This window comes from Doryrhamphus excisus, chromosome 8 (genome assembly GCF_030265055.1).
Source record: "Doryrhamphus excisus isolate RoL2022-K1 chromosome 8, RoL_Dexc_1.0, whole genome shotgun sequence".
Lineage (NCBI taxonomy): Eukaryota > Metazoa > Chordata > Actinopteri > Syngnathiformes > Syngnathidae > Doryrhamphus > Doryrhamphus excisus.
In genome coordinates, this window is record NC_080473.1 from 16,753,177 (window position 1) to 16,776,343 (window position 23,167).

The 23,167-nt window shown below is 41.2% G+C and overlaps 4 protein-coding genes and 1 long non-coding RNA gene across 7 annotated transcripts in view; 2 read left to right on the plus strand and 3 right to left on the minus strand.

The window, feature by feature from the left end:
- LOC131134926 (cyclin-dependent kinase-like 1) overlaps positions 1–569 on the plus strand; it is a 31,874-nt gene extending 31,305 nt beyond the window's left edge. For both annotated transcript variants that reach the window (XM_058080634.1, XM_058080632.1), the window contains one exon: positions 60–569. In XM_058080634.1, the coding sequence (XP_057936617.1) occupies positions 60–155 (96 nt within the window). In that variant the 3' untranslated portion in view covers positions 156–569. The remainder of the gene's footprint in view (positions 1–59) is intronic.
- Positions 570–876: 307 nt separating this feature from the next.
- Positions 877–5,483, minus strand: LOC131134923 (cytochrome P450 2F3-like). Of its 2 annotated transcripts, XM_058080628.1 has the most exons (9): positions 5,254–5,483; positions 5,019–5,181; positions 4,811–4,954; positions 3,924–4,084; positions 2,746–2,922; positions 2,481–2,622; positions 2,224–2,411; positions 1,650–1,791; positions 877–1,429 (listed from the first exon to the last, which is right to left on the minus strand). In XM_058080628.1, exons 1-9 carry the CDS (start codon positions 5,428–5,430, stop codon positions 1,248–1,250), a joined length of 1,476 nt encoding a protein of 491 aa, XP_057936611.1. In that variant the 5' UTR covers positions 5,431–5,483; the 3' UTR covers positions 877–1,247. The 2 variants fall into 2 exon arrangements, with proteins under 2 accessions (XP_057936611.1, XP_057936612.1); XM_058080629.1 differs by lacking the exon at positions 4,811–4,954.
- A 630-nt stretch (positions 5,484–6,113) lies between these two features.
- LOC131134922 (short transient receptor potential channel 4-like) overlaps positions 6,114–23,167 on the plus strand; it is a 100,095-nt gene continuing 83,041 nt past the window's right edge. The window contains exons 1-2 of the mRNA XM_058080627.1: positions 6,114–6,383; positions 7,365–7,613. Coding sequence (XP_057936610.1) covers positions 7,592–7,613 — 22 coding nt within the window. The 5' untranslated portion in view covers positions 6,114–6,383; positions 7,365–7,591. The remainder of the gene's footprint in view (positions 6,384–7,364; positions 7,614–23,167) is intronic.
- On the minus strand, positions 8,980–12,725 carry LOC131134927 (uncharacterized). Its single transcript, XR_009131492.1, has 3 exons — positions 12,538–12,725; positions 12,311–12,473; positions 8,980–9,908 (listed from the first exon to the last, which is right to left on the minus strand). It is a non-coding gene; the product is annotated as an uncharacterized LOC131134927 (long non-coding RNA).
- The window catches only part of frem2b (FRAS1 related extracellular matrix 2b), a 69,952-nt gene continuing 62,610 nt past the window's right edge, over positions 15,826–23,167 (minus strand). Inside the window, exons 17-24 of the mRNA XM_058080626.1 lie at positions 21,054–21,246; positions 20,879–20,983; positions 20,621–20,748; positions 20,412–20,546; positions 19,240–19,366; positions 18,967–19,154; positions 18,758–18,904; positions 15,826–17,972 (exon numbers count right to left, since the gene is read on the minus strand). Of these exons, the coding sequence (XP_057936609.1) occupies positions 17,466–17,972; positions 18,758–18,904; positions 18,967–19,154; positions 19,240–19,366; positions 20,412–20,546; positions 20,621–20,748; positions 20,879–20,983; positions 21,054–21,246 (1,530 nt within the window). The 3' untranslated portion in view covers positions 15,826–17,465. The remainder of the gene's footprint in view (positions 17,973–18,757; positions 18,905–18,966; positions 19,155–19,239; positions 19,367–20,411; positions 20,547–20,620; positions 20,749–20,878; positions 20,984–21,053; positions 21,247–23,167) is intronic.

Below are 23,167 nucleotides of genomic sequence, written 5' to 3' on the forward strand. Positions count from 1 at the left end.
AAAACATATCATCTTTCATCATCCACCATAACCAGAAGAACTACCCCTGTGTCCTGCAGGCCCAGTACCTGCCACAGTTAACAAACAGCAACATGTCACCAGCACCAGACATCAAGAAGCCAGCGAAGCACAAATATCACCTTCCCAACATTTAGCCAACGACGAGCCAGCTGGCCTGCATTGAACTTGTGGCTCCACCAGACTGGATGGAACACGATGAGGACGCTTGCACTTCTTCTATCTGGTATCACTAACACGCGCCACCCAACACTGTGGTTGTGATGCTAGCAGCAGGTGAGCACCCACACATGTACTAAAGCACTGAAGCACGTGAACCACACCAGTCCACATACATATATTTTGTGGTGCATTCAAGGGCTGCACTTGAACCTAGCCTCGGGACTTTGAGTGTCCACAATTACAACAATGAAGTGTAGAATATGCACAATATTCATTCAATCATTAAGCTGGCATCAGTGTATAATATTTTTAATACAAAGCAGGAAGGTGAAAAATGAATGTACTGTATATTACAAATAACTCAATCTTGTATAGTTTTAATAAAACCTGCCATGATGACACAGTCATGTATTGATGCATTTGACATGAATGGTTAGTGCAGACCTGCCAACATGTACAGTGTATATGATGTGGACTCTGCACTCTTTGCTTAGCGAACAGGGACACCTAGTGACCAGTGTAGAATACTACATATCACGTTTTTGAATGTGTATTCTGACATTTTTGTTTTGTTTCGCTTAATTTAGACCCAAAATGCGTGCACACATTTTGCATATGCATATTTTACTTACTAATTAGTTGTATTCAACCCCAAAATCTCTATTTAATAATTAATATATTTTTGAAACACTGTCAGAGAGTCATATATTTTATTGTTAGTAGGTTTAAAAAAAAGATATCACTTTATGAGGCTGTGGAACAGACACAGTCTCTATGTGATTATCATTACCTATTTTTATAAATTGGGTATCAGGATCAGGGGTGCTGTCAGAAGAGCGGTGCATGACTTGGTAGAGAAGCGTCTGGGTCCCTTGCCAGCTTTGGGGATTGGACCCTTGAGTGGAACATTGTGTTGCACACAGCATACATTTCTCAAGTTATGTAATAAGTTTTTCCATGGTGCAGGTGTCATTTGTCTTCATATGACTTCGTGTCAACTGCTCTGAGTGGTTTACACACAAAGGCAAGCAAACGGGAGGGAATTTAAAATTCGCAACAGTGGGAGGTCAGCGAGGCGTGGCGATGAGCTGGTGTTGCCGTGGCATGTTGGCGAAGCTGCTGTACTCTGGCGTGAGGTCAATGCTGTCTGGACCTCCGACACAGGAAAAGGTGAAATGTTGCAGCAGGGACACGAGGAAGATGAACAGTTCCACGCGGGCCAGAGATTCCCCGACACAAGCTCTTTTTCCTGCGGACAGGAGACACAAGACAACTTGAGGCCTTTGTTGTCCCTGAATCTTAATTCTTCATCTTAGGAAGACATTGTGGACAATTGTGTGGCAAATTAATTTCCTGTTCCTAGCGTGCAAACCTGGGTCCCTAAAGGCCTCACAACTGGACCGAATGATTGGTTGACTATCATCCTAGAAGAGTGGAATGTCACATCCATAAACAAGTCCAACACACACCTGCTGCAAAAGGCATGAAAGCCGGGTTCTTCTTAAAGTTGCCATTGTGGTCCAAAAAGTGCTGAGGATTAAAGGACTGAGGCTCCGCCCACTGCTTCTCATCTTTCAGCACAGAGTGCAACATGGGGATGATGATGGTGTCCTGTTAGGACAACATGATGTCACATGATGCTGATACCCACGGAATATATTAGAGGAAGATTCTCAACTGGTTGGTCACAACCCAAATGAGGCTTGCAGGGGTCAAAAGATAGATATATAATGTAATGTCCCAATGAGGGGTGTGCCATGTTTAGGGGAAGAACATTGAGTGGGGACCTAACATGCTGTCTGTCCAACACACAGCTGCAGATATCTGCTGAAGAAGAGCATGCCCTAAGGAGAGAGACTCACTGCAGCAGCTCATGTTGTGTTGCAAACACGTTTGAGTAGAAAAATGTCCATAATTTGGGTCACCGCTTGTCCTGCAGCCTAACCAGTTGAGAACCACTGTAAACAAACAAATAAATTCCACCAACAACAGGAGATCAAAGAGAGACAGAGGAGAGAGACAGGAATGTCCAGTCAGGAATACCTTGGGAATGTTGTAGCCTCTAAAAGAGACGTCATGGAGCGTGTAGTGCGGCAGGCTGAAGGGGACGATGTCCAGAAAACGCTGCACCTCATGTATGACTGCATCCGTAAAGGGCATGGACTTCCTGTCCTCCATTTTGGGACAACGCTCTCGTCCAATCACAGCGTCGATCTCCTGCTGCATTTTCTCTGCACAAATAAATAAAATAATGCATATTTGTTCCAAAGTCTCACATGTAAACTGTGTGTGGGACCGACCTTGTATGTCGGGGTATTTGATGAACACGCTAAGGGCGTATCGGATAGTGGAGCTGCTGGTTTCTGTCCCCGCCAGGAAGAGATTCATGACTGTAGCCACGAGGTTGTCGTAGAAGAACTCACTGGAGACATTATGCTTCTCCTAAGGGGACAAAAAGTCCGTTGAGATCTTGTCCTGCAGTGGACTTACCTTTCTGAGCTCTTCACCAGTCAAAGCATTAAGTTGTACAGTATGTCTGGTCAGACGGGTCTTGGTCTTTCCAACCTGCTGCATGCGATTGAGGAAGCAGTCAATGTAGTCTCTGGGAGAGCTGGAATCCAGAGTGTCTTCATGCTGCTGGATCTTGAACTTGATGAAAGATCTCACCGTTTCTATGTGGGCAAAAACTTTACGCTGGTGGCCTGGCAGGCGCTCAGTCAGCCAAGGAAAGATGTTGTACATCTGTGGAAAACATGCCGAGTCTTGTCCTTAAATGTACACTTTGTGAATAATGATGAGTAAAGTTGGATTGTTGAAAATTAATGTTATTATTGGTTATATTTGGATTCGAATTTTGGTCAAGGTGAGAGCTGGGGTTTTGGTTGAGGCTAGGCTTATGGCTGTGGGGTTGGTAAGGACTGGGGTTAGGGTTTGGTCAAGGCCAAATTTCACTGCACAGTACTGAGTCTTTGGTAATCTTTCTGGGCCATTTGCAGCCTGGAGCTGTTTGTTTTATTTGCCCTCGGCTCTAGAGAAGTAGAAGTGTTATGACTGGGGTCAGGGGTTTTGGTAAGGGTCGTGGTAAGGTTAGGAATTTGGTAAGGGTTAGCAGTGGCGTTAGGTTTGGGTTAGGGTTTTGTTAAGAGTTAGAGTTAGAATGTTAGGGTTAGAATGTTGGAATGTTTAGCAATGCGTTCAAATTAGGGCTGGGACAATGCGTCAATGTCATCGATGACGTCGATGGAAAAATATGTTGACATAAGAAATTCATGTCAATACGTCGTCATTCAGTATAAAAAGAAAAATGGGAGTCGGGGGAGAAGAAAAGATCTCACAATAGGATGTCAGAAGTATGGGAGCTGCTGTTTATTTATTTATTTAATGTTTATATTTTGATTCAGATTGTGTTTTTTTGCACAATAGTTTTATATATTGAAAGAAAGTTGAGTTTATTCTTTTTTTGTTACTAAAGGATTCTATTGTGCATTTTATTGTTGTATTGTTCAATACAATTCATTTTTGAACTTGTTAATAAAAAATATTCATTTTATTCATGGAGATAAATTAGCTTTAATTGCTAAATATGTCAAATTATGTGGAGATAATCGATAGTCGTATCGAAATCGAATCAAATCGTTTTTAAAAATGAATTGTTAGATTAATCGATCGAAAAACTATTTTCTAGGTTAATCAATTACAAAAATAATCGTTTAACCCAACCCTAGTTCATATGTGTCACTTGCCTGCCCCAGAGGGCTGGATGCAAACTTGATCATTTCCCTGATGATGGCCAGCAGCTGCAGGAAGTCGTCGTCGTCATGGTTGAAGCGTTGTCCAAAGACCAGGCAGCACACCACATTGGAGACGGAGCAGCTCAGCAGGAAGGTGGGGTCAAAAGGTGTGTCTGGATTGGGGGTAGAAGCAACATGGAATGATGTCAATGACATCATCAGGTATATTTTCGAGCTGGACGCGAACTACAAACGTAATTCTCCATGACAAGACGAGCAGGAATGTTTCGCCTTTTACTACTTTTGGAACATGGAAAGGAACTCAATTGAGCTGAAAAGGTTTCTGAAAGCTTTAGAGTTGAGCAACAGCATCATAGTCCATTGTTGTTGTGTTGGAGACGTGACGCATGACCATTTTTAGCAATACAGAGACACAATTTCTTAAATGTAAATTTTATACCTATTTTTAAACGTTTGCATTTTCATGATGCATGACAACACAAATATGATCCATTTTTTGACGCCAGCTTGGTCACCGAAATGCCCATTAATGTTTGCATTTAGAAAACAGCAGCAAACAAAGAGTGATGATAGATGATTTCTAGAGTTTGCTGGCCTTTCTCAGTAAAAATCATCACAACACTATCATTTTAACCTACACAGATATATACAGTGAGAGAAGTGTCTATTGTGCCAGGGAGAATGATTCATCAGTGGCCTGTTGGTGGACTTGTAAACACCACCTGGATGAGATAAGATTAAACAGATAAAGTGTGTACACTGCCGCACGCTCGATTTAGCACAAACTAGACCAGCACGATGAGACCCCATTAAAAGTGAACATTATTATTAACTTTATAAAGGTACAATTGTTGGTAAATGTCTTGTATTATCTTCACTTTTCACCATGCGGGCCCTCATGTGTATGCTCTCCTCCTGGATCCACTCCTCCATCCCCTTACGTCCCATCCCAAAATCTCGGAGGGTGGTCAGGGTGAAACGGCGCAGCTGGCGCCAGCGCTCGCCGTTGCTAATGCCCAATCCTGAAAAGAAAAAGAAAAGATGGAGTTTTTACCAGACAGAAGAGGAGGTCAGAGGTTGTCTCACCATAGCCCCTGGTGGCTTTGTGGAGGAACGGTAGCTGCATTCTTCCCGTGAAGTCGTCAGCCTGGTCCACCAGAGCCTCTTTGACGGCCTCATAGCCCACCAGGACCACCGCGCGCTGCCAGCCAAGGTGCACGGTCATCACCGGACCGTATGTTTCACTCAGCTTCAAATTCAACACATCCTCATCATTATCATTGTCATTGTCAATCTTCACATACACCTTCCAGGCGCTCACCTTGAGGAGGCTTTTAAAGGGTGCATGTTTGTCCATTTGAGGCAGGTTTCCCAGCAGAGGAAACGCCAGTGGTCCTGGAGGGAGACGACGCATCCTCTTGTTGCTCTTTTTGTCGTAAAGCAACCACAGCAGTGCCCAGAGGAGCCCCAGCAACAAGACGGCCGCAGTGCACTCCATACCGCTTCTGTTTGGCTCACGGTCCAATGGGAGTACTGGTGTTGATGTTCAGGCTGGAGCCCTGAATTGGGGTCAAAGATCAAGCATGTGACTCATCTCGGTGCACCTTCACCTGCTTGTCATTGGCTGACAGCCTGCAGCAGAACAAACACAACAAATGTTTAACTAAAGTCACACCAACAACAACACGCCCTACACGGTGGAATGCAAACATCATTTGGGGAAAAATAGAACTGTTGAGTCTTGCCTTTGGACTCACATTCAAAGTCAGACTTCATGCCTCCTAGCACGCTTTGTAGTTAATAAAGTTATGTGTTTTGAATTATAAAATGTGTTTTATTATACACCATGGTAGTAATAGTTGCTATATGTGTGTTTGCTCACCTGTTACATATTGTTCCGTGATTTATTTGCCAGGTGGTGCCGTGTTAAAAGAACCGACGATGTATATATTCAAGCTAAAATGCTAGGCCATAGTCGTACCTCCGTTGGACATTCATCGACTACTGTTTGTAAAACTAATAGACGTGATTGTTGAAACTCTTTATTGAAAATGCTTGAGAATATATTACATGTGTATTGCTTATTTTTTTGAAGTTTTCAACGCTGTTGCAGGCATGTGTTTGGCCAGCTATGTGGGGCGGGTTGAGCGTGAACCAGGAAGTGCGGGGATCTCGTGGGTAGTCGAAACAGAAAGTTGACCGGAAGCAGCAGGCAACCACATTTCTTTCTCTGGCGATGTCAGGCCGCCCCTTACCACGGTTTGGGGCTGAAAATACTGACAGTTGACACCGCCACGACAGTGAAGAAGTGCAGAAGTAAACGGTTTGTCTTGCAACAGCATCGTTTTCATTGGCGCCAATTTAATTCGGTATCGAGTCGCGTTCCAACACCCTGACGGAGAACACTGGAATTGCCATGTAACTCAGACGCCGCACAAGCAATGCTACAAGGTCAGTATCAAATTTTTAAGTCACGTTGAAGCACGAATAGTGGCGTTTCGCTCCGACAATAGGACAATATACAGTATATAAACGATGTCGAAGTTGACGAGCTGAAGCCAGGTCGCCATTTTGTGGACATAATTGGCGCGCAGAATGCTCGAAATAACGAAAGCAATTGTTTCAACCGGTTCATTTGCAATCCGTAACATAATGTGAACGACTTTGGGCCAAATTGACAACGATTTTTTAAAAGTATGTTTCGCTACCCTCGTCGTAGTCAATGACAACTCGAGCTAAAAGTGCTTTATTTGGAAATATTTAGTTTGACGTGAAAATCCCTTGATGTCCTGGTTACGTCGCGTGCATTGTGTGTTAAGTTCGTGTCGGAACTTGTTGCCATCAGAGGCGAGGCATCTGTTAGGTGAGTGGAAGCCGCTGATTTTATCTTTCAGCATCATTGTGACAACGGAAGAGAAAGCACACTCATAACCCTTATTCGGTCTATTTTAATGGCGACTAAAAAAACTTACATCTGAACACCGCATCATTACAATAACCAAGCTCCGAACCTGGGGAGACAGAGCCTTCTCCATCGCTGCCCCCACCCTCTGTAACTCTTTGCCCCATTCACTCCGTGCTTGCCCTGACCTTCCCACCTTCAAAAAATAACTCAAAACCCACCTCTTTAAATCTGTTTTTAATGTCTAACTTTTTTATATCTGACTGCTGTGCCCCGCCCCGCTTTTACTCATGTTTTAACTGTGTATTAACCAATGAATGTTGTATTTTGGTGTGTCTTCTATTCTGTTTACTTACTTTATTCAACTCCATTCTTCTGTAAAGTGTCTTTGAGTATTTTGAAAAGCGCTATACAAATAAAATGTATTATTATTATTATTATTATTATTATAAGTATTCAATGCAGGAATGATTTTTATAAAACTGATTACAGCAAAGGAATAGCAGCTAATCTTACGACTTCTGTTACAGATGAAAAGCCGCTTGTCGCTTAACAGCCCGTGGGATCCCTCTGCATCCATCTCAACATGAGCTCCAAATGGGAGCGTCATCTGATGCCATAGGTTCTCCAGTGGACAGTTTCACCTATTGCACGCACAAGACGGCATTTTCTGGAGCTTCAACCTTTTGCGTCCATCAGCAGTCTGTCGGCCCCCGGGGAAGGACTCATGTAATCGTGTTGGTAGACCATCAACAACATGGCGTCGGCGTTCTTCACAGGTAGGAAGACTTGTTCAAGTAAATGACATGATGGCCTTCATACATGTAGCACAATAACACAGGATAAATGAATAGATGACAAAAGATATGTAATTCATACACGAGTGCCATGACTAATGCTTTGGCTGTAAAGGTTGCTCTGGCTGTTATAGTACAATATTAGCTGGCCACATGGAGGTCATTATAATTGGCCTACATGTTTTCCCAGCTCTGACAACTACTCTCCTCTTAATCACCACTTGTACTTTTTGTAAAATCTTAAAGCTAAACCAACTGTAACACTTGTCTATAGGAGTGGAGCATCTGTTGACAACAATGGAAGTATTATTTTGCAAGAATTTAGACCTGTAAGTACTTATAATGTCACACTTTGTATAAGGAATGTTTTTCAGTATTTCCGGGTTACAATCACTCCACTTGTGTACTTTTTGGACCTTTAAATCCATTTGTGTCTATCTTTATTTACTCAATAATAGTATTTTAAATGCATGCAAGTGACCACTATTTGGCGGAATTTCCCAAGAAGAATAGCAGTACCTAAAAGACACCACTAGATGGCGGAAATTCAAAAGTAAAGTTGCAGTAATTTTAAGTGACCACCAGATGGCGGAAATTCCCAAGTATAGTTGCAGTAATTTTAAGTGACCACTAGATGGTGGAAATTCCCAGGTTGAGTTGCAGTAATTTTAAGTGACCACTAGATGGCGGAATATCCCAAGTAGAGTAGCAGTAAGTTAAAGTGGCCACCAGATGGAGGCATATAGGGTTAGCCTAACAATATGGTTAGCCTTATAGGGTTAGGGTTGGGGGGGGTTAGGGCTAGGGTTAGGGCTAGAGGGCTAGCTAGAGCAGGGGTGCTCACACTTTTTCAGCATGCGAGCTACTTTTAAAATGACCGAGTCAAAATGATCTACCCACTACAAAAATGCAAAACATCTATTTATTTTCAAATGTATTGAGGATTATTTGTACGTACAATGTATGTTGATGTACCTTACATAACCAAATGAGCCAATATTGCAAAACACACATAATTAACTATTAAAATTTTTTGTAATTACCTGAGTTTACTTTGATGACTTGCACTGAATTGAACCAGCCAGGGATGCATAGTCCGGACAGTAGCTGCTGATAGCCAGCCTCAAGCACACTTCCAAATGTTTATCAGTCATGGATAATATCCGTATCACAATATCCGTATAATATTCCATATCCGTATGGAAGTGATATGTTTTTTGCCTTTTTACTTGGTCCAGTTTTTGCCTTTTTACTTGGTCCAGCTCCTTCACTCATTTTAGTGACCATAAACTTTAGCGAGGGCTTAAAATCTCGCAATTCGCAGACTAGCTTAGCACTTTGCATCGTTGTTTACGCATGAGCGGTGACCTAAAGGTCAAAATTCAGTTGTCATATGATTGGTTGTCCTGTATGTCAATCAAGTAACGGGGATGGATGATAGGCTGACATCGTAAGTTCTGCTGCACTTAGAGACGTTGAATCGAACCTTATGTATTGTTGTATACCCCTTCATGTATTTATATATTTATATGTTTTTAGATATTAATTAATTAATTTATATATTTATATGTTTATTTATTTATTGGGGTTAAGGTTAGGGTTAGGATTGGGGTTAGGGTTAGGGTTGGGGGTAGGGTTAGGGTTGGGGGTAGGGCTAGGGCTAGGGTTAGGGTTAGGGTTAGGGTTAGGGATAGGGTTAGGGTTAGGGTTAGGGATAGGGCTAGGGGTTGGGGCTAGGGCCCACATTCCTCCTCCCGTTCATCCACCTTCCTTCCCACCCTTTCTTCCTTTTAAGCTTTGTTTAGTCCCCCCGGCATTTTAGTCCCCAGATTCTGAATCCAATTCCTTTCTGCCCTTTTTCTATCCCTGTCTTCCCATCCCAAATTACTTTGCAATCCCGCAACTCGGATTTCCCTTAACCCATGTCCTCCAAAATGGCGAACCAATGGCTTATCCATTGCTTTTTTGTTTTTAATATTATATCTATGTTGCCACATTCTGGTTCTGATAGAATTTTTGGGCGACATAGGGTTAGGGTTAGGTTTAGGGTTTTGGCACTTATGGAACACATTTAGTGTGATGTGCTTTATTGCTTGGCACACACAACCATTGTTTGAAAATGCACTTTATTCACTCTCAAACACATTGTGAGCAAAGGATGATACGGCAGTTCATTGTGAGCCAGCGAAAGGTGCCAGGAGGCTCAGTCCAAGTGTGCCTGCCGCAGCTTCGCATCCCGTTCTATCTGCAACAGTTTCATGGGGCTAAGAAGCACTGCTGTTGAGTTAGAGTGAAAATGAGAAAAAGTGTTTCACTCGCTGTGAAATGTATTTCAAGCAACCTATAGGCTTTGTGGTAAAAAATCTTCTCCATATAGGCACATGTGTGCCACGTTCAGAAAAGCACTCCACTCGCTCAGAGAAGAGCGTTTTGGCACTTATGGAACACATTTAGTGTGATGTGCTTTATGGCACATTTGTGCCACGTCCAAAAAGGCACTCCACTCGCTCAGAGAAGAAGGGTTAGGGTTAGGGTTAGGGTTAAGGTTAAGGTTAAGGTTAGGGTTAGGGTTAGGGTTAGGGCTAGGGTTAGGGTTAGGGTTTTGGCACTTAGGGAACACATTTAGTGTGATGTGCTTTATTGCTTGGCACACACAACCATTGTTCGAAAATGCACTTTATGCACATTCAAACACATTGTGAGCAAAGGATATACGGCGCGTCATTGTGAGCCAGCGGAAGGTGCCAGGAGGCTCATTCTAAGTGTGCCTGATGCAGCTTTGCATCCCGTTCTAACTGCAACAGTTTCATGGGGCTGAGAAGCACTGCTGTGGAGTTAGAGCGAAAATGAGAAAAAAGTGTTTCACTCGTTGTGATAATGTATTTCAAGCAAGCTATAGGCTTTGTTGTCAAGATTTTCTCCATATTTGGCACATGTGTGCCACGTCCAAAAAAACACCCCACTGGCTCAGAGAAGGCCTCTGAAGAGCGTTTTGGCACTTATGGAGCACATTTAGTGTGTTGTGCTTCATTGCTTGGCGCACACAACCATGTTCGCAAATGCACTTTATTCACTCTGAACAAATTGTGAGCATAGGATGTTACGGGCGAACATAGCGAGCCAGCGGAAGGTGCCAGGAGGCTCATTCCAAGTATGCCTGACGCAGCTTCGCATCCCGTCCTATGTGCAACAGCTTCATCTGGCTGAGAAGCATCGCTGTGGAGTAAGAGCGAAAATGAGAAAAAGTGTTTCACTCGCTGTGATAATGTATTTCAAGCAAGCTATAGGCTTTGTTGTCAAGATTTTCTCCATATTTGGCACATGTGTGCCACGTCCAAAAAAACAACTTAGCAGGTCCCCTGTTACACTCCATCCCAGAGGGGGTATGGTCTCAGGGTCCCTTTGATGCAAGGTCTTACGTCCATCAAATTGGACATTGATGACAGCAATGTTATCTTCAACTATCAATACCTTTGGCCACCTGCAGCTGACGAGGGGATGGTCGTCAAACCTTTGGTTTATTTAGACCCAGAGGTGGCCATTGTCAAAACATCTGGTCACTCCCAAGTCCGGCACGTTGCAAGCCCGTGGCAACGAGGCAGCTGACCAGGCCGCCAAAACTGCGGCTGGCTACATATCATCTGACCCAACCATGGAGGAATCAAATCCAACTAAACAAAAGGGAATAGTAAACAAATAACATACACAACTAAACCAAATAACAAAAAAGGAAATTAATTAACCCAAAAGAAAACAAACGTGGTGAGGCGGAAATCCCAAAGTTCAAATAGGGAAACTTTGCGTGTGAGTAGCGGCAGGAGATGGAGCGGCCGCATCGGCGTTGGGGGCAGTGCAGCTCCACGCCAAGCATAGGAGAAGCCACAATCTGTGGCTTCGACAGTGAAGCCACTAGGGAACTTACTAGGGAACTTAACACTGCACTTCTTACACCCTCCAAACCACACACCAGGTCGCCAACAGCCAACCACGCTTTCATATCCCGCCGATGGCACAGCAGACCAGAGCACGCAAACACAGCACTCGCTAGGTGAACGGCAAGCACCAATGAGCGTGCCACTGAGGTCCAAATGGCACCGCCTCGCAATCAGGCCCGAACAGCTGATGTCAATTAAAGTGGCGGCGCAACACGGTGCGGTGGTATGGGTACACTAAAACCACTAATAAAACTACAAAAAAGCAGTTGGAGTAATACATAGAGTTGTATTTCTGGAACATAGAAACCATTATTTTTAAAATCAAAGATTGTGAAATTTCATGACAGGGTAGAATTCCAAACAGTACAGGTCTTATTCAAAGCAAGGCATTATAAATGAGCATGTCCATTACAGAAATTGTTTCATGAATGTATTGGTGGTTATGATCTACGTGGGGAATTAAATTTCTGGAAACAAAAACATAGAACAACATTAACAACAATAGAACAACGATGAATGGGGTATGACTGTGGAATGATTTGGAGACAGAATTGAAACAATGTAAAAATATTAAACTAAAGTTTAGATAAAGTGTGTACACTGCCGCACGCTCGATTTAGCACAAACTAGACCAGCACGACGAGACCCCATTAAAAACGGAAACGGCACAGCTGGCGCCAGTGCTCGCCGTTGCTAATGCCCAATCCTGAAAAGGACAGGGCAGGGCAGGAGATAAGGTCTCACCATAGCCCCTGGTGGCTTTGTGGAGGAATGGTAGCTGCATTCTTCCTGTGAAGTCGTCAAGCCTGGTCCACCAGAGCCTCTTTGATGGCCTCATAGCCCACCAAGACCACCGCGCGCTGCCAGCCAAGGTGCACGGTCATCACCGTGTGTATGTTTCACTCAGCTTCAAATACAACACATCCTCATTATTATCATTATCATTGCCAATCTGCCTTCCAGGCGCTCACCTTGAGGAGGCTTTTAAAGGGGGCATGTTTGTCCATTTGAGGCAGGTTTCCCAGCAGAGGTCCTGGAGGGAGACGACTTGTCCTCTTGTTGCTCTTTTTGTCGTAAAGCAACCACAGCAGTGCCCAGAGGAGCCCCAGCAAAAAGACGGCTGCAGTGCACACCATACCGCTTCTGTTTGGCTCACAGTCCAATGGGGGTACTGGTGTTAATGTTCAGGCCCTGAATTGGGGTCAAAGGTCAAGCATGTGACTCATCTCGGTGCACCTTCACCTGCTTGGCTGACAGCCCGTGGCAGATCAAACACAACAAATGTTTGACCTAAGTCACACCAACAACAATACGCCCTACACGGTGGAATGCAAACATTTACAAATACAAATCATTTTGGGAAAAATAAAACTGTTAAGTGTTGCCTTTGGACTCACATTCAAAGTCAGACTTCATGCCCCCTTTGTAGTTAATAAAGTTATGTGTTTTGAATCAACAAATGTGTTTTATTATACACATAGTAGTAACAGTTGCCATATGAGTGTTTACTCACCTGTTACATGTTACATGATTTATTTGCTAGGTGGCGACGCCCATGTCCATTTCATTGAGTTCAGTGGTGGCTTTTGCTTGCCCAGTTAAAGTGGAACTTTAGCTTTTGGGGGGAATTTTGCCCATCATTCACAATGCCTATATGAAACATATCAATTTTCTGTGTATTCTAACGCGAGAAAATGTTAATATGAGCAAGCTAGCAACAGACCATAATGGGAAATACCCATTTTGTTGCCCTTACAAAAATAACCTAAAAAACCCACCCCATTTACATAACTGACTTGTATATTAACCAAGCTACAGCGATATTAATATTGTAGCAGCTAACATGAAAAACTATTTTTATCTGGCAGACTAACACAATCTAATCACTAATCTCGGCGTCATTCACAGTCGGAAGATACCTAGCTTTCAATTTCACGACAAAGACTCAACAAGATGCTAGTTTGCCGTCAGCATTTTTTTTACCTGAGGACTGACATTTTTGTGCTGTAAGACACAGCCATCCCAATGACAGCGGACATCGTAGGTGTTGCCGCTGTATCTATGCTTGCTGTTGTTGTTGCTAGCATAAGTATGTGTATCAATGCGCCGTAGGAGAGAAGTTTCGGTAGTGTTTTAAATCAGCAAAATACGCCAAGATAGTGCCACTACTACATGTATATCAAACGATGTAACGTTGTTAAAGGTTTTTTTTTAGAGGGCTTCATAGTCGAATTAGGTGTATGTGACGTTTGTTGTCAACTATAATGCACAGAAAAGGGAAAGAAATATGTGTTCATGTTTCACATAAGGATTGTGAATGATGGGCAAAATTCCCCCCAAAAGTGCAGTTCCCCTTTAAAGTGCCTCAGAACAGCTCCTACTGAACTTGAATGGCAAGTAAAAGGCCACAAAAAAGGCATCTCATGTCTTAAGTAGTCAACTACAGTCGACCTTCACGTTTTTCAACAATTGCTTCATAAATTGTCAGTTTTTAGGTTATGTTGCATTCTGGCCACTAGACGTCAGTAATGACCCAAAACATTGGGTCCTTGCCGTCACTCTGCATGTAGTCAGCCATGATAGAATGAAAACAAGTTCTCCTCCCATTCCGTGTTCAAACTTATGTCAGCTTATGGTTTCTTATTTTCTCTTTCTTCCCAACACAGTTTGAAACCCTTAAGTTTAGAATAAATACTGAGTGTCTGAGATTATTTTATATTATTTTATGTATTTATTGTTTTAAATACTTATATATAATAATGATTTGTTTTATTATAATTATATATATATATATATATATATATATATATATATATATATATATATATATATATATATATATATATATATATAAAAAAGGCAGTCTCTCTCCTTTTGTCATTCTCAGTGACAATTACACATTCACACACTCGCATTCACATACACAAGCACACTTATGCACACATATATGAATATATACACAGAAGTACACACCTCCATATGGGCACTCACAGCACATGGGTGCTTTTCTACACAATCTACCATCTTATCCCTGATGTCTATATGCTATTGGTATGCTATTATTACAGTTATAATGATGTCAAGCAGTGAGAATTTAATTACTGTAACTGTATGGCTATAATTGTGTTTACTATCATGGTTCATGTCTTCATTGTAATGAAGCAATAGTAATTGCCACTGGTAAGTTGGACTGTTTCATTTCACCATCATCTCCATTGTGACCCTTAGCCATCATTGACATTTAACTGTTCTGTTTGTCACTGTTGTTGTTATGGGAATTCTTGTTGCTGCTGTTTTTGTCTCTCTTTCTACTGCCCCCCCACCCCACCTTTCTCTTCTTCTTTTCTGTGTAAAAAAAAAAAAAAGAAACACATATATGCTAGGACTACGTTAAAAAGCCATAGCATTTCAGTATGTGGAATCAAACTATGGAATGGATTGAGTAAGACCCTCAAACAATGCACAAAGATGAGCCAATTCAAGAAACAATACAAGCAGTTGATGTTTGCTAAATACAAGGATGAAGAGTCTTGAACCAGTCATGATGTGCTATGTATATCACTATATTGACACTTACTATGGTACCCATTATGTCATTGGATGGTCATATCACCTCCTACTTCAGTACGATGTACATTATTTAAAAAAAAACAAAAACCAAAAAAAAACCTTAAACTGTATTATGAAAGCAGGAAGTGAACAAATGTAACAGTTACTGATTGTAAAAGTACCAGATGAACGGGTAGGATTTAATAAGCTTTACTTCTTCCTACTCCTTTTGGACATGTGGAACTGTGAATTATGGGATTATGGGATGCACTCAATTGTAATCTGATGCATGTTCAAATAAAATAAAACCATTACCATTGCCAAACGATTAAAAAAAAAATAGAATAAATACTGTACATTGGAGGCTAACTAGTTAGCTCGCTAGCATGTCCTTGCAGTGATCTTGAGAATAGGTGCATTAGCAATGTGGTGTAAATAAACAACAGCAGGCCCCTTTTGTAAAGGTGACTGTAGGGGTGTTATGTCACATGGCGCTAATAATGGTAAAAAAATTAATTTGGAACGAATGTGTTTTTTATGTTCCAACTAAAAATACACTATACATTTATTAACATTGAGCACTACTTCACGGAAATTCCTTAACCGCGATAAACAAGGGAGACTCCATTATATCAAAGAAAAAAAAATGCACACATACACACATACAAACTGAAACCTCAACCATAAAAAACATGAAAAAGCTGTTGTTTCTTGAAAAATTCTGTATTTATTTTCAGACCATTGGTGTGCTTGTTAGGAATACGTACAGCAAGTACAGTCACTCCCAAACCATCCAATATGGTTTACATATACATAGTATAGATGTATATACATACATACTGTACATACATGTGCATAAAAAGCTCATTCAGAGCAAAGAAAAAACATAAATACATGGATTCTTATGATTCTTACCATAATTGACAAGCAGGATGTGCAAAGGAAAAAAAAACGCCACTCTTAAAATGGTTATGATATCACAAATTGCATAGTTGTCTTTTTTCCCCCTCAAAATAAAAAATCCACAGCTAACATCCACGACACTAAAAAACAAATTCAGCAGAATGGGGTAATCCAGTGGCTACATTAGAATAAAAAGTAACATGATTTAACATGAACAGCAGATGTAGAATTCATTCAAATCAACTTTGAAGGCATTATACTGGAGGATTAATGTCATCATAAAATAAATAAATGAGATGAGGACTGGATGAACTACACAAAATGCACTTCTGTCTCATTTCAATCAGTAGTTTTTGTTCACCAAAATAATACACAGGAAATCAAAGTCTGCTAGTCATAGTGTTGTACAATTAAAAAAAAAAACAACAAAATGTTAATATTCATCTTGATCGCATGGCCACAAACACATTTAACACCAAATAATGCACATTATTATTTTTTTGTAAGCCACGTGTCCTGTAGCACCTTTGGAAACATTAACAACACTTTTTTTTTCTTTTTTGGACTGTGAAGCAAAACAAACGACAACAAAACAGACGACGGTGACACGGTCTCGGCCCGACCCAACAGGTGAAGACATTTCAAGTAGATTTCAGAACACAATCAAAGCTCTTGACACACAAGAAAGACGTTTGGTCATCTTGGGTAAGGCACTTGCAAAAACCATACAGGAGTTCAAGGGACACATGGAAGAATATGTACTATACACTACTATAGACTATAATGAGAATAAAATACCCAAATCATATTTATTTTAAAGTAAAAAGTTGTAATATTAGATTTGAAGATTCAGTTTTTTTTGGTAATATAAAAAATTGTTTTCTCATAAAATGTATACATTTAATCTTAGAATATTGACACTTGTTATTACAGCACATTTTTATCTAAAAAGGATGACCTATGACCGTAAAACAACAAAGAATAAAATGACACCCTAATATTTACCCTACTACTTTGTCTTGTATTGGATTTTCTTGTAAAAATGTGACTTTATTACTATATATCCTTTTTTAATCTGACGTCTTTGTTGTAAAATTGCATGACCAGTAAGTCATTTTAAAATGATATTTTTCATTATATTATCGAAAAATCCCAACAAAGTTACTCAGATAAAAAAAAGTAAAATTTGGGCATAAAAACCATCCAAAACATTTTTTAAAGCTTTGTTTCCCCCATCTAAATTTACAACTTTATTCTCATTATATTACAACTTTTAATTTTTTCCCTCTTAAATTACATTGAATAAAAATGGTCATAAAATTCAATATTTTTGAATTTTTTTTTTCTGTAAAATTCTGCCGCTGCCTTATAGAAATAATATAATTTTCCCCCTTCAATGTGCCCCTGGTACTCCCGTGTACCAAACAAACCTTTCCATGAGGACATATCAGACCTCCGAGCTGTCACTGAGGCCTTGTGTGGTCGTGCTTGTCATCATGGGCTGGCTGCTGGCGGACGTCCTGGGCCCGTCTTTCTTCTCCCGCTTGGAGCGCACCAGCACCACCAGCAGGACGACGAGGAGTGTGGTGAGAAGCAGCCCCACCAGGACTCCGATGATGAGCACCAGGCCGTCGTGCCCATCCTCCTGGCTGTTGAGCTCTCGGGGGATGACCCCCTTGGTGAAGACCTCCCTGTCGGGGTGGGTCCTGTGCTGGCTGCTGCGGTCCAGCGTGATATGGAGGATGTTGGTGCCGCGGTTGTTGTCCATACCAATGTCCTCCGCCACATCAGGCATGTTGTTGTCGGTGGACCTCTTGTGGCGACGTCGAGCGGTTGGCGTATGGTGACTGAGGACGTGGTACTCCAGGCTGCGTTTGCCTATTCCTCTGTTGGCGTTGTCGCGGGAACGAACTGTGTAGATGGTGTGAATGTACCACTCTCTCCCTGTCGACACCTGAAACAACAACGTGGAGGACATTGCTGTAAAATTAGGTATTTTTGTTCCATAATATTACAGATGTAATGTTGTAAAATTACAAAAATATCCGTATATTATTACCACTTTTAAAAAAGAAGAATACTTAAACTTTGCAAGTTGTTATAGTAAATGTACTTTTTCCCCAAAAGTCCAATATTGGCTTTTTTTGCCAAAAAGTGATATGCCGATATTGTTCAACTCTCAATTACTGATATCAGCTGAGACGGATATGTGTAACATGACATGACAATACATCTGTGTTTTATACAGATTTTTTATCGTTTTTCGTGATGGGGAAAAAAAATCCAATACCGATATCAATCGATATCGCATTTTTATGTTGATGTCAGGCCAATTATTGGCCATCCCTTTATTCCCTTCACATTATGACGTTATTCTCCCAATACTGTTTTTTTCTTTTAAATCTTCCTCTTTTGTCCTAAAAATGTTTTTCATAGATAATATATATAAAATTATATATCATATAATTTATATATAAATATTTTATATAATATAGTGTAAAATAAACAACATTTTACAACAAAAAAAAGGAAGATTTAAAAAGATAAAACTCTATTGGGAGAGCTATTATTTTTTTTGTTTTTTTTTTTTTAGAATTTTACGACAATTCTTTGCAATATATGGGCAGTCAGGAGACCAGGAGATCTGGGTCCAAAGGTGATAGTATGAATACAATATTTAATATTTTGTGTGTGTGTGTGTGTGTGTGTGTGTAAAGAGTGTGTAAAGTGTGATCTGACCTGAAAGAGGGCGGAGGACTCCATCCTGAATCCATCAGATCCAGGCTGCCTCACCAGCGCTAAAGCAGCCGGGTCGTCCATAGCCAGGAGGGCCTTGAAGGCCACGTTGCCAAAAGAGCTGGCCTGCGTCTCTGGCTGGGCTTTGTCCTACAAGACAACATTTTTAATTGGACACAGATGATGAGGCTATGTGGTCTCATGGTACTCACAATGATTTTGAATCTGTAGAGGAGTGACGGTGCGTCAGCCAGGCAGCCAAACTCAAAGTTATTGGGGTTATATTTGGGTACGTAGCCGTCAGCGCCTGTGCACAAGAAGACTTTCTCGATGTTACAAATGAAAGAGTCGCCCAAGTTCTGCACGGGGTCCACCATCACACGACCGTAGATGGTGTCACCTGGAGGGACAGACATACACACTCTATAAATGTCTAAGAAAAATGACTAGAATTATGTTTCTTATGATTTTTGGGGGGACTGCACCTTGTGAGAAGGCTGTATCGCTAGTCTGGCCGAAGCCCATGGAGCCGTCTGAGAGCCAGAGAGACTTTTTGGAGAGCAGCATCATCTCTGTGTTGAGACTGAACTCAGCAGCCACAGGATCGCTCACCTACAGTAAACATAATGTATATTCGAAACAAGTTTCATAAAAAATTTATGAAACTTGATGAACCATAGTCAGTTCCCTCATGAGTCAGTGTACCATTTGGGAACTCGGTACACGTCTGGACCATGCCGAAGAGAGCACATTCTAGCTTAGTTTGTCGAGTGAAATTTAAATTGTGTCTCACAACAGCAGCTTTCTTTTCTCGACTTTATACACATGTATATGTATATGTATATATACACATGTTTTTAATTACTTTTAATTTTTCATTTTCATAATTCAATTTTTTTGCATAAACCTGCATTATTTATGGAATAATTACATTACTGTAATTATTTTCCATAAAATTTTATTATTATCATTATTGTTAGGATCAACAGGATTTTTGTCTCCCAATATAACATTTTTAAACCAAAAAAATGACAACGTTGTTCTCATAATATTACATTGTTTTCATTGTTTCTTTTTTCCTTGTAATATTAATTTTTTTTCATTTTCAAAAAATTCTGACTACAATGTATTCTTTTTCTCTTTTCATTGCAGGGATTTTGTAATATTATTTTTGGGGGGTTTAAATAGAACTAATGTTATTTTGTAAACATTTAACAATTGTCTAAATGACAAAACATCGTATTAGTAATTTAAAAAAAAATTGTAATTTACCACGCCTTTTGAAACCGACTGTATTGAGCCATCACAAACTTCTTTCAGGGCTCACTTCAAAATGCGCAAACCTCTTTATCTGAAACTTTGTCATAGTTTAACACGAGAATACTACATTCTAACTACATTTCAGAAAAGTGGAAAAATCACAATAGGTCCTATTTAACTGTTTATGCAAACATAATTTGGCAAATTTTCCATCATATTTCCATCAGTTGAGGCGTATTTAAAATGCTGACCAAAACCATTCATATTGCATCTAAATGTTTCCTTAAATGAATCAGCAAGCCAATCACAAGACCATGATTTTGTCCGTTTTTCTACTTTACCACCATTGCAAACAAAAAAAAACGTGTGGCTGACAACAAAACATTTGCTGCTCTACCTGCTGAAATCGAATGTCCAGGTCAAATTTTACAGGCTCTCTGGGATTGCACACAGGAGGGATGGTGTACTCCAGGCTGGGCGGCGACGTGCAAGGCACCAGCTTCACGGTGTACGTGCCCGAGTAGTCACGCACCTGAAAGTGATGTCATCACAAATTCAGACAGCAAAAGCAACAACAAACAAAGATGACAAAGATGTTTTCCTCACAGCGAAGTCTGACAAGAATGTCCACTGTTGGATGGGCTGGTTGTAGGTGGGCTCGCTCCTCACTAGGCTCAGGTTAAAGGTCAAACCGGGGTGGCCAGCACACATGACCATGGAGGAGAGGGCGGAGGCTGACGATGACAGACAAGACACATCATTTATTAGTTCTTATTGGTCAGCACTGTCAGTATGTCCATAATGTTAATAAAGATAACAGTTGTTGATACACCATCTTCATAAGGTGTATTTCTTTCTTCTTACCAGGATGAGTAACAACAAATAGGCCTCTAAATCGAGCCTCGGTGCGGAAGTTGACCACCAGTCGCCCCTGCTCGTTAATGCGCATGCTGGTCGGGTACAGGGCACCTGCAAAGACCCATGAGACCACTTATTTATTTAGTTTAGTCCAACAACAACATAGCCAATGTTCCATCACCTTGTAGCTCTGCTCCCGGTGGGCTACCGATGCCGTCCCTCCATAAGATGGCAGTGTCATACACAAAGGTGAGCCTCAGCTCTGACTGGAGGTCAAAGTGCTGCCAGCCGCCTGCACCCACTGGGGAGTGGAAGACGTAAGACACGTGGAGGGGGACGCGCAGGGTCACATAGGACTGGACTAGGTTCAGCACCTGCAATGACAAACAACCTGTGATATTCCGGAGGGCTAATAAAAAAGATTAATTAAACATAATGAAGCACAGGCAAGGTCATACAGACCACCACGATGTATCCAACTGGGGATGATGCATAATTCCACATTGACATAACATAAAAAAGTAGTATCACATAAAACCGCAATTCTGCATCTACAAAAGTAATAATGTAAAGTATTTGTCATTCAAAATTGAGCCTAATTAATGTCTGATCCAGTTCCACTTGACACAGTTCCCATCAGGACTGTGTTTCTAATGTTGTTGTTAATAGGCGGCTAATTAAGTCACATTGCAAGCATACAGAGTATCTAATTCACTATTTAGTGCAACAATTTAGAGCCCTAACTTACAAACAAGATAGTTTAGTGCTGGTGAAACATTTTCCATTGAGGCGTGTTTAAGAAAATAAAGAGAGGCTCCTGCCAGGAGGAAAGTGGGGCCAGGATGCTGAGGGAAGAAGGCATATGGTCAGTAGAATGCACTGCCTCCTTTGCCAAGCCACCCAGGCTGCTTTCACTGAAACCCACTCAACGTTCCGCTTGTAGATTTACACAAAGAAGAGGAACTAGGGGCAGTTTTCCGGAACAAAACACTGCATGGGCAATGTCACTATCATGTGCAGTCCTAGTCTGTTCTGCTATACGTCACAAAAAAAAAAAAAAACACGGTATGTGAGTGCATTTGGCATTTCCCATATTATAGTATAGTGAAGTGGTCTTATACACAGGGTGGGCTCATCTAGCTATGGTTGGGTCAGAGGCACTTTGAGTGTGTTTGAGTGTCTTTTCTAGAGCAAACAAGTGAGGGGGTGATGGATTTTTCTCACATTTGGTGTTCATAAACTTTTCCATCATAGGGAGCTTTAAAACACAAAGCTTTAATGTCATACCGATACCGCTGGCAGTCACTAGAGGGCGTATTTCATTTGGCCGTAATATGAAGTGCTGTAGCTATAGGCTTTTTTTTAATAGACAATTTTCATGCTAATTGACCAACGGACTGATGGAAAAGCACTGCCGTCATGGCAGATTGCTCTGTCATTCAATATGCTGCTCATAGTTCCTTCAAGGGCCACATTTTCTTGGTATGAAGGGATTGCTGAAACATTGTCCTCCATTGCAATTGCATTCAAAGTCCATTTCTAAGGCAGGCATAATTTGTTTTGGCTGCACGGGAGGCTACAATTTTTTATTACAGACACATTATAAACTTGTTCCCTTGACTTCATGATCATAAATTCCAAGAGAACCTTGACATTTATTAATGTTTGTAATTAATGCCAATACTGACCAACTAAAACTGAGACTTCCTAAATGTGTTCAAAAGTTCAAAATGCACAAATTCACTCAACCTGTTCCAACAAGCTCGCCTAAAAACAAGGTATCCGTGCACCTTCCATCTTACCTGCCACACATGTGCCTGCCTGCCTTCCCATGCAGGCTGGGCGTGCGACTGCAGGCAGCAATGGAGCCTCCAGGCACCCAGCATCTGCACACATCACGTGCTCCTAACACATTTAGCTGGGCCTTAATGGGTTCATGTGGTCCTGCTAAGCTGTGACATGACACTACAGCGGGTCAGCCCTCCATTAGCCTTCTCCGAGCTAAAACCAAAAGGTTGCCTCTTATTTTTCCCATTTGATCCTGCCTCGCGGCTCCGGAAACCATGTCGATGTGTCTGCATGTCGTCCTGTGCTTAGCAACACTTCACGTATCCCCTCCCACCCGTCCCCCAACATTGCTACCTCGATTCTTCTTTAATGAAACGAAGCAGACAGAAAAAAAACTCTTTTCCTGTCAGAGCATTAATAATTAAAGCTTCACAATGGCATGGTTTATTTGTGGCATTGATAAAAGCATCTGAACAAACACAAAACTTGCAGCCAGCAATGTAAACC

Coding starts and splice junctions, on each gene's coding strand:
- LOC131134923 (XM_058080628.1), bottom strand. CDS start 5,430: ATGGAGTGCACTGCGGCCGTCTTGTTGCTGGGGCTCCTCTGGGCACTG. Junction 4,955..5,018: donor CAAAGCCACCAGGGGCTATG/GTGAGACAACCT, acceptor TTTTCTTTTCAG/GATTGGGCATTAGCAACGGC. Junction 1,430..1,649: donor TTTCATGCCTTTTGCAGCAG/GTGTGTGTTGGA, acceptor TCCTGTCCGCAG/GAAAAAGAGCTTGTGTCGGG.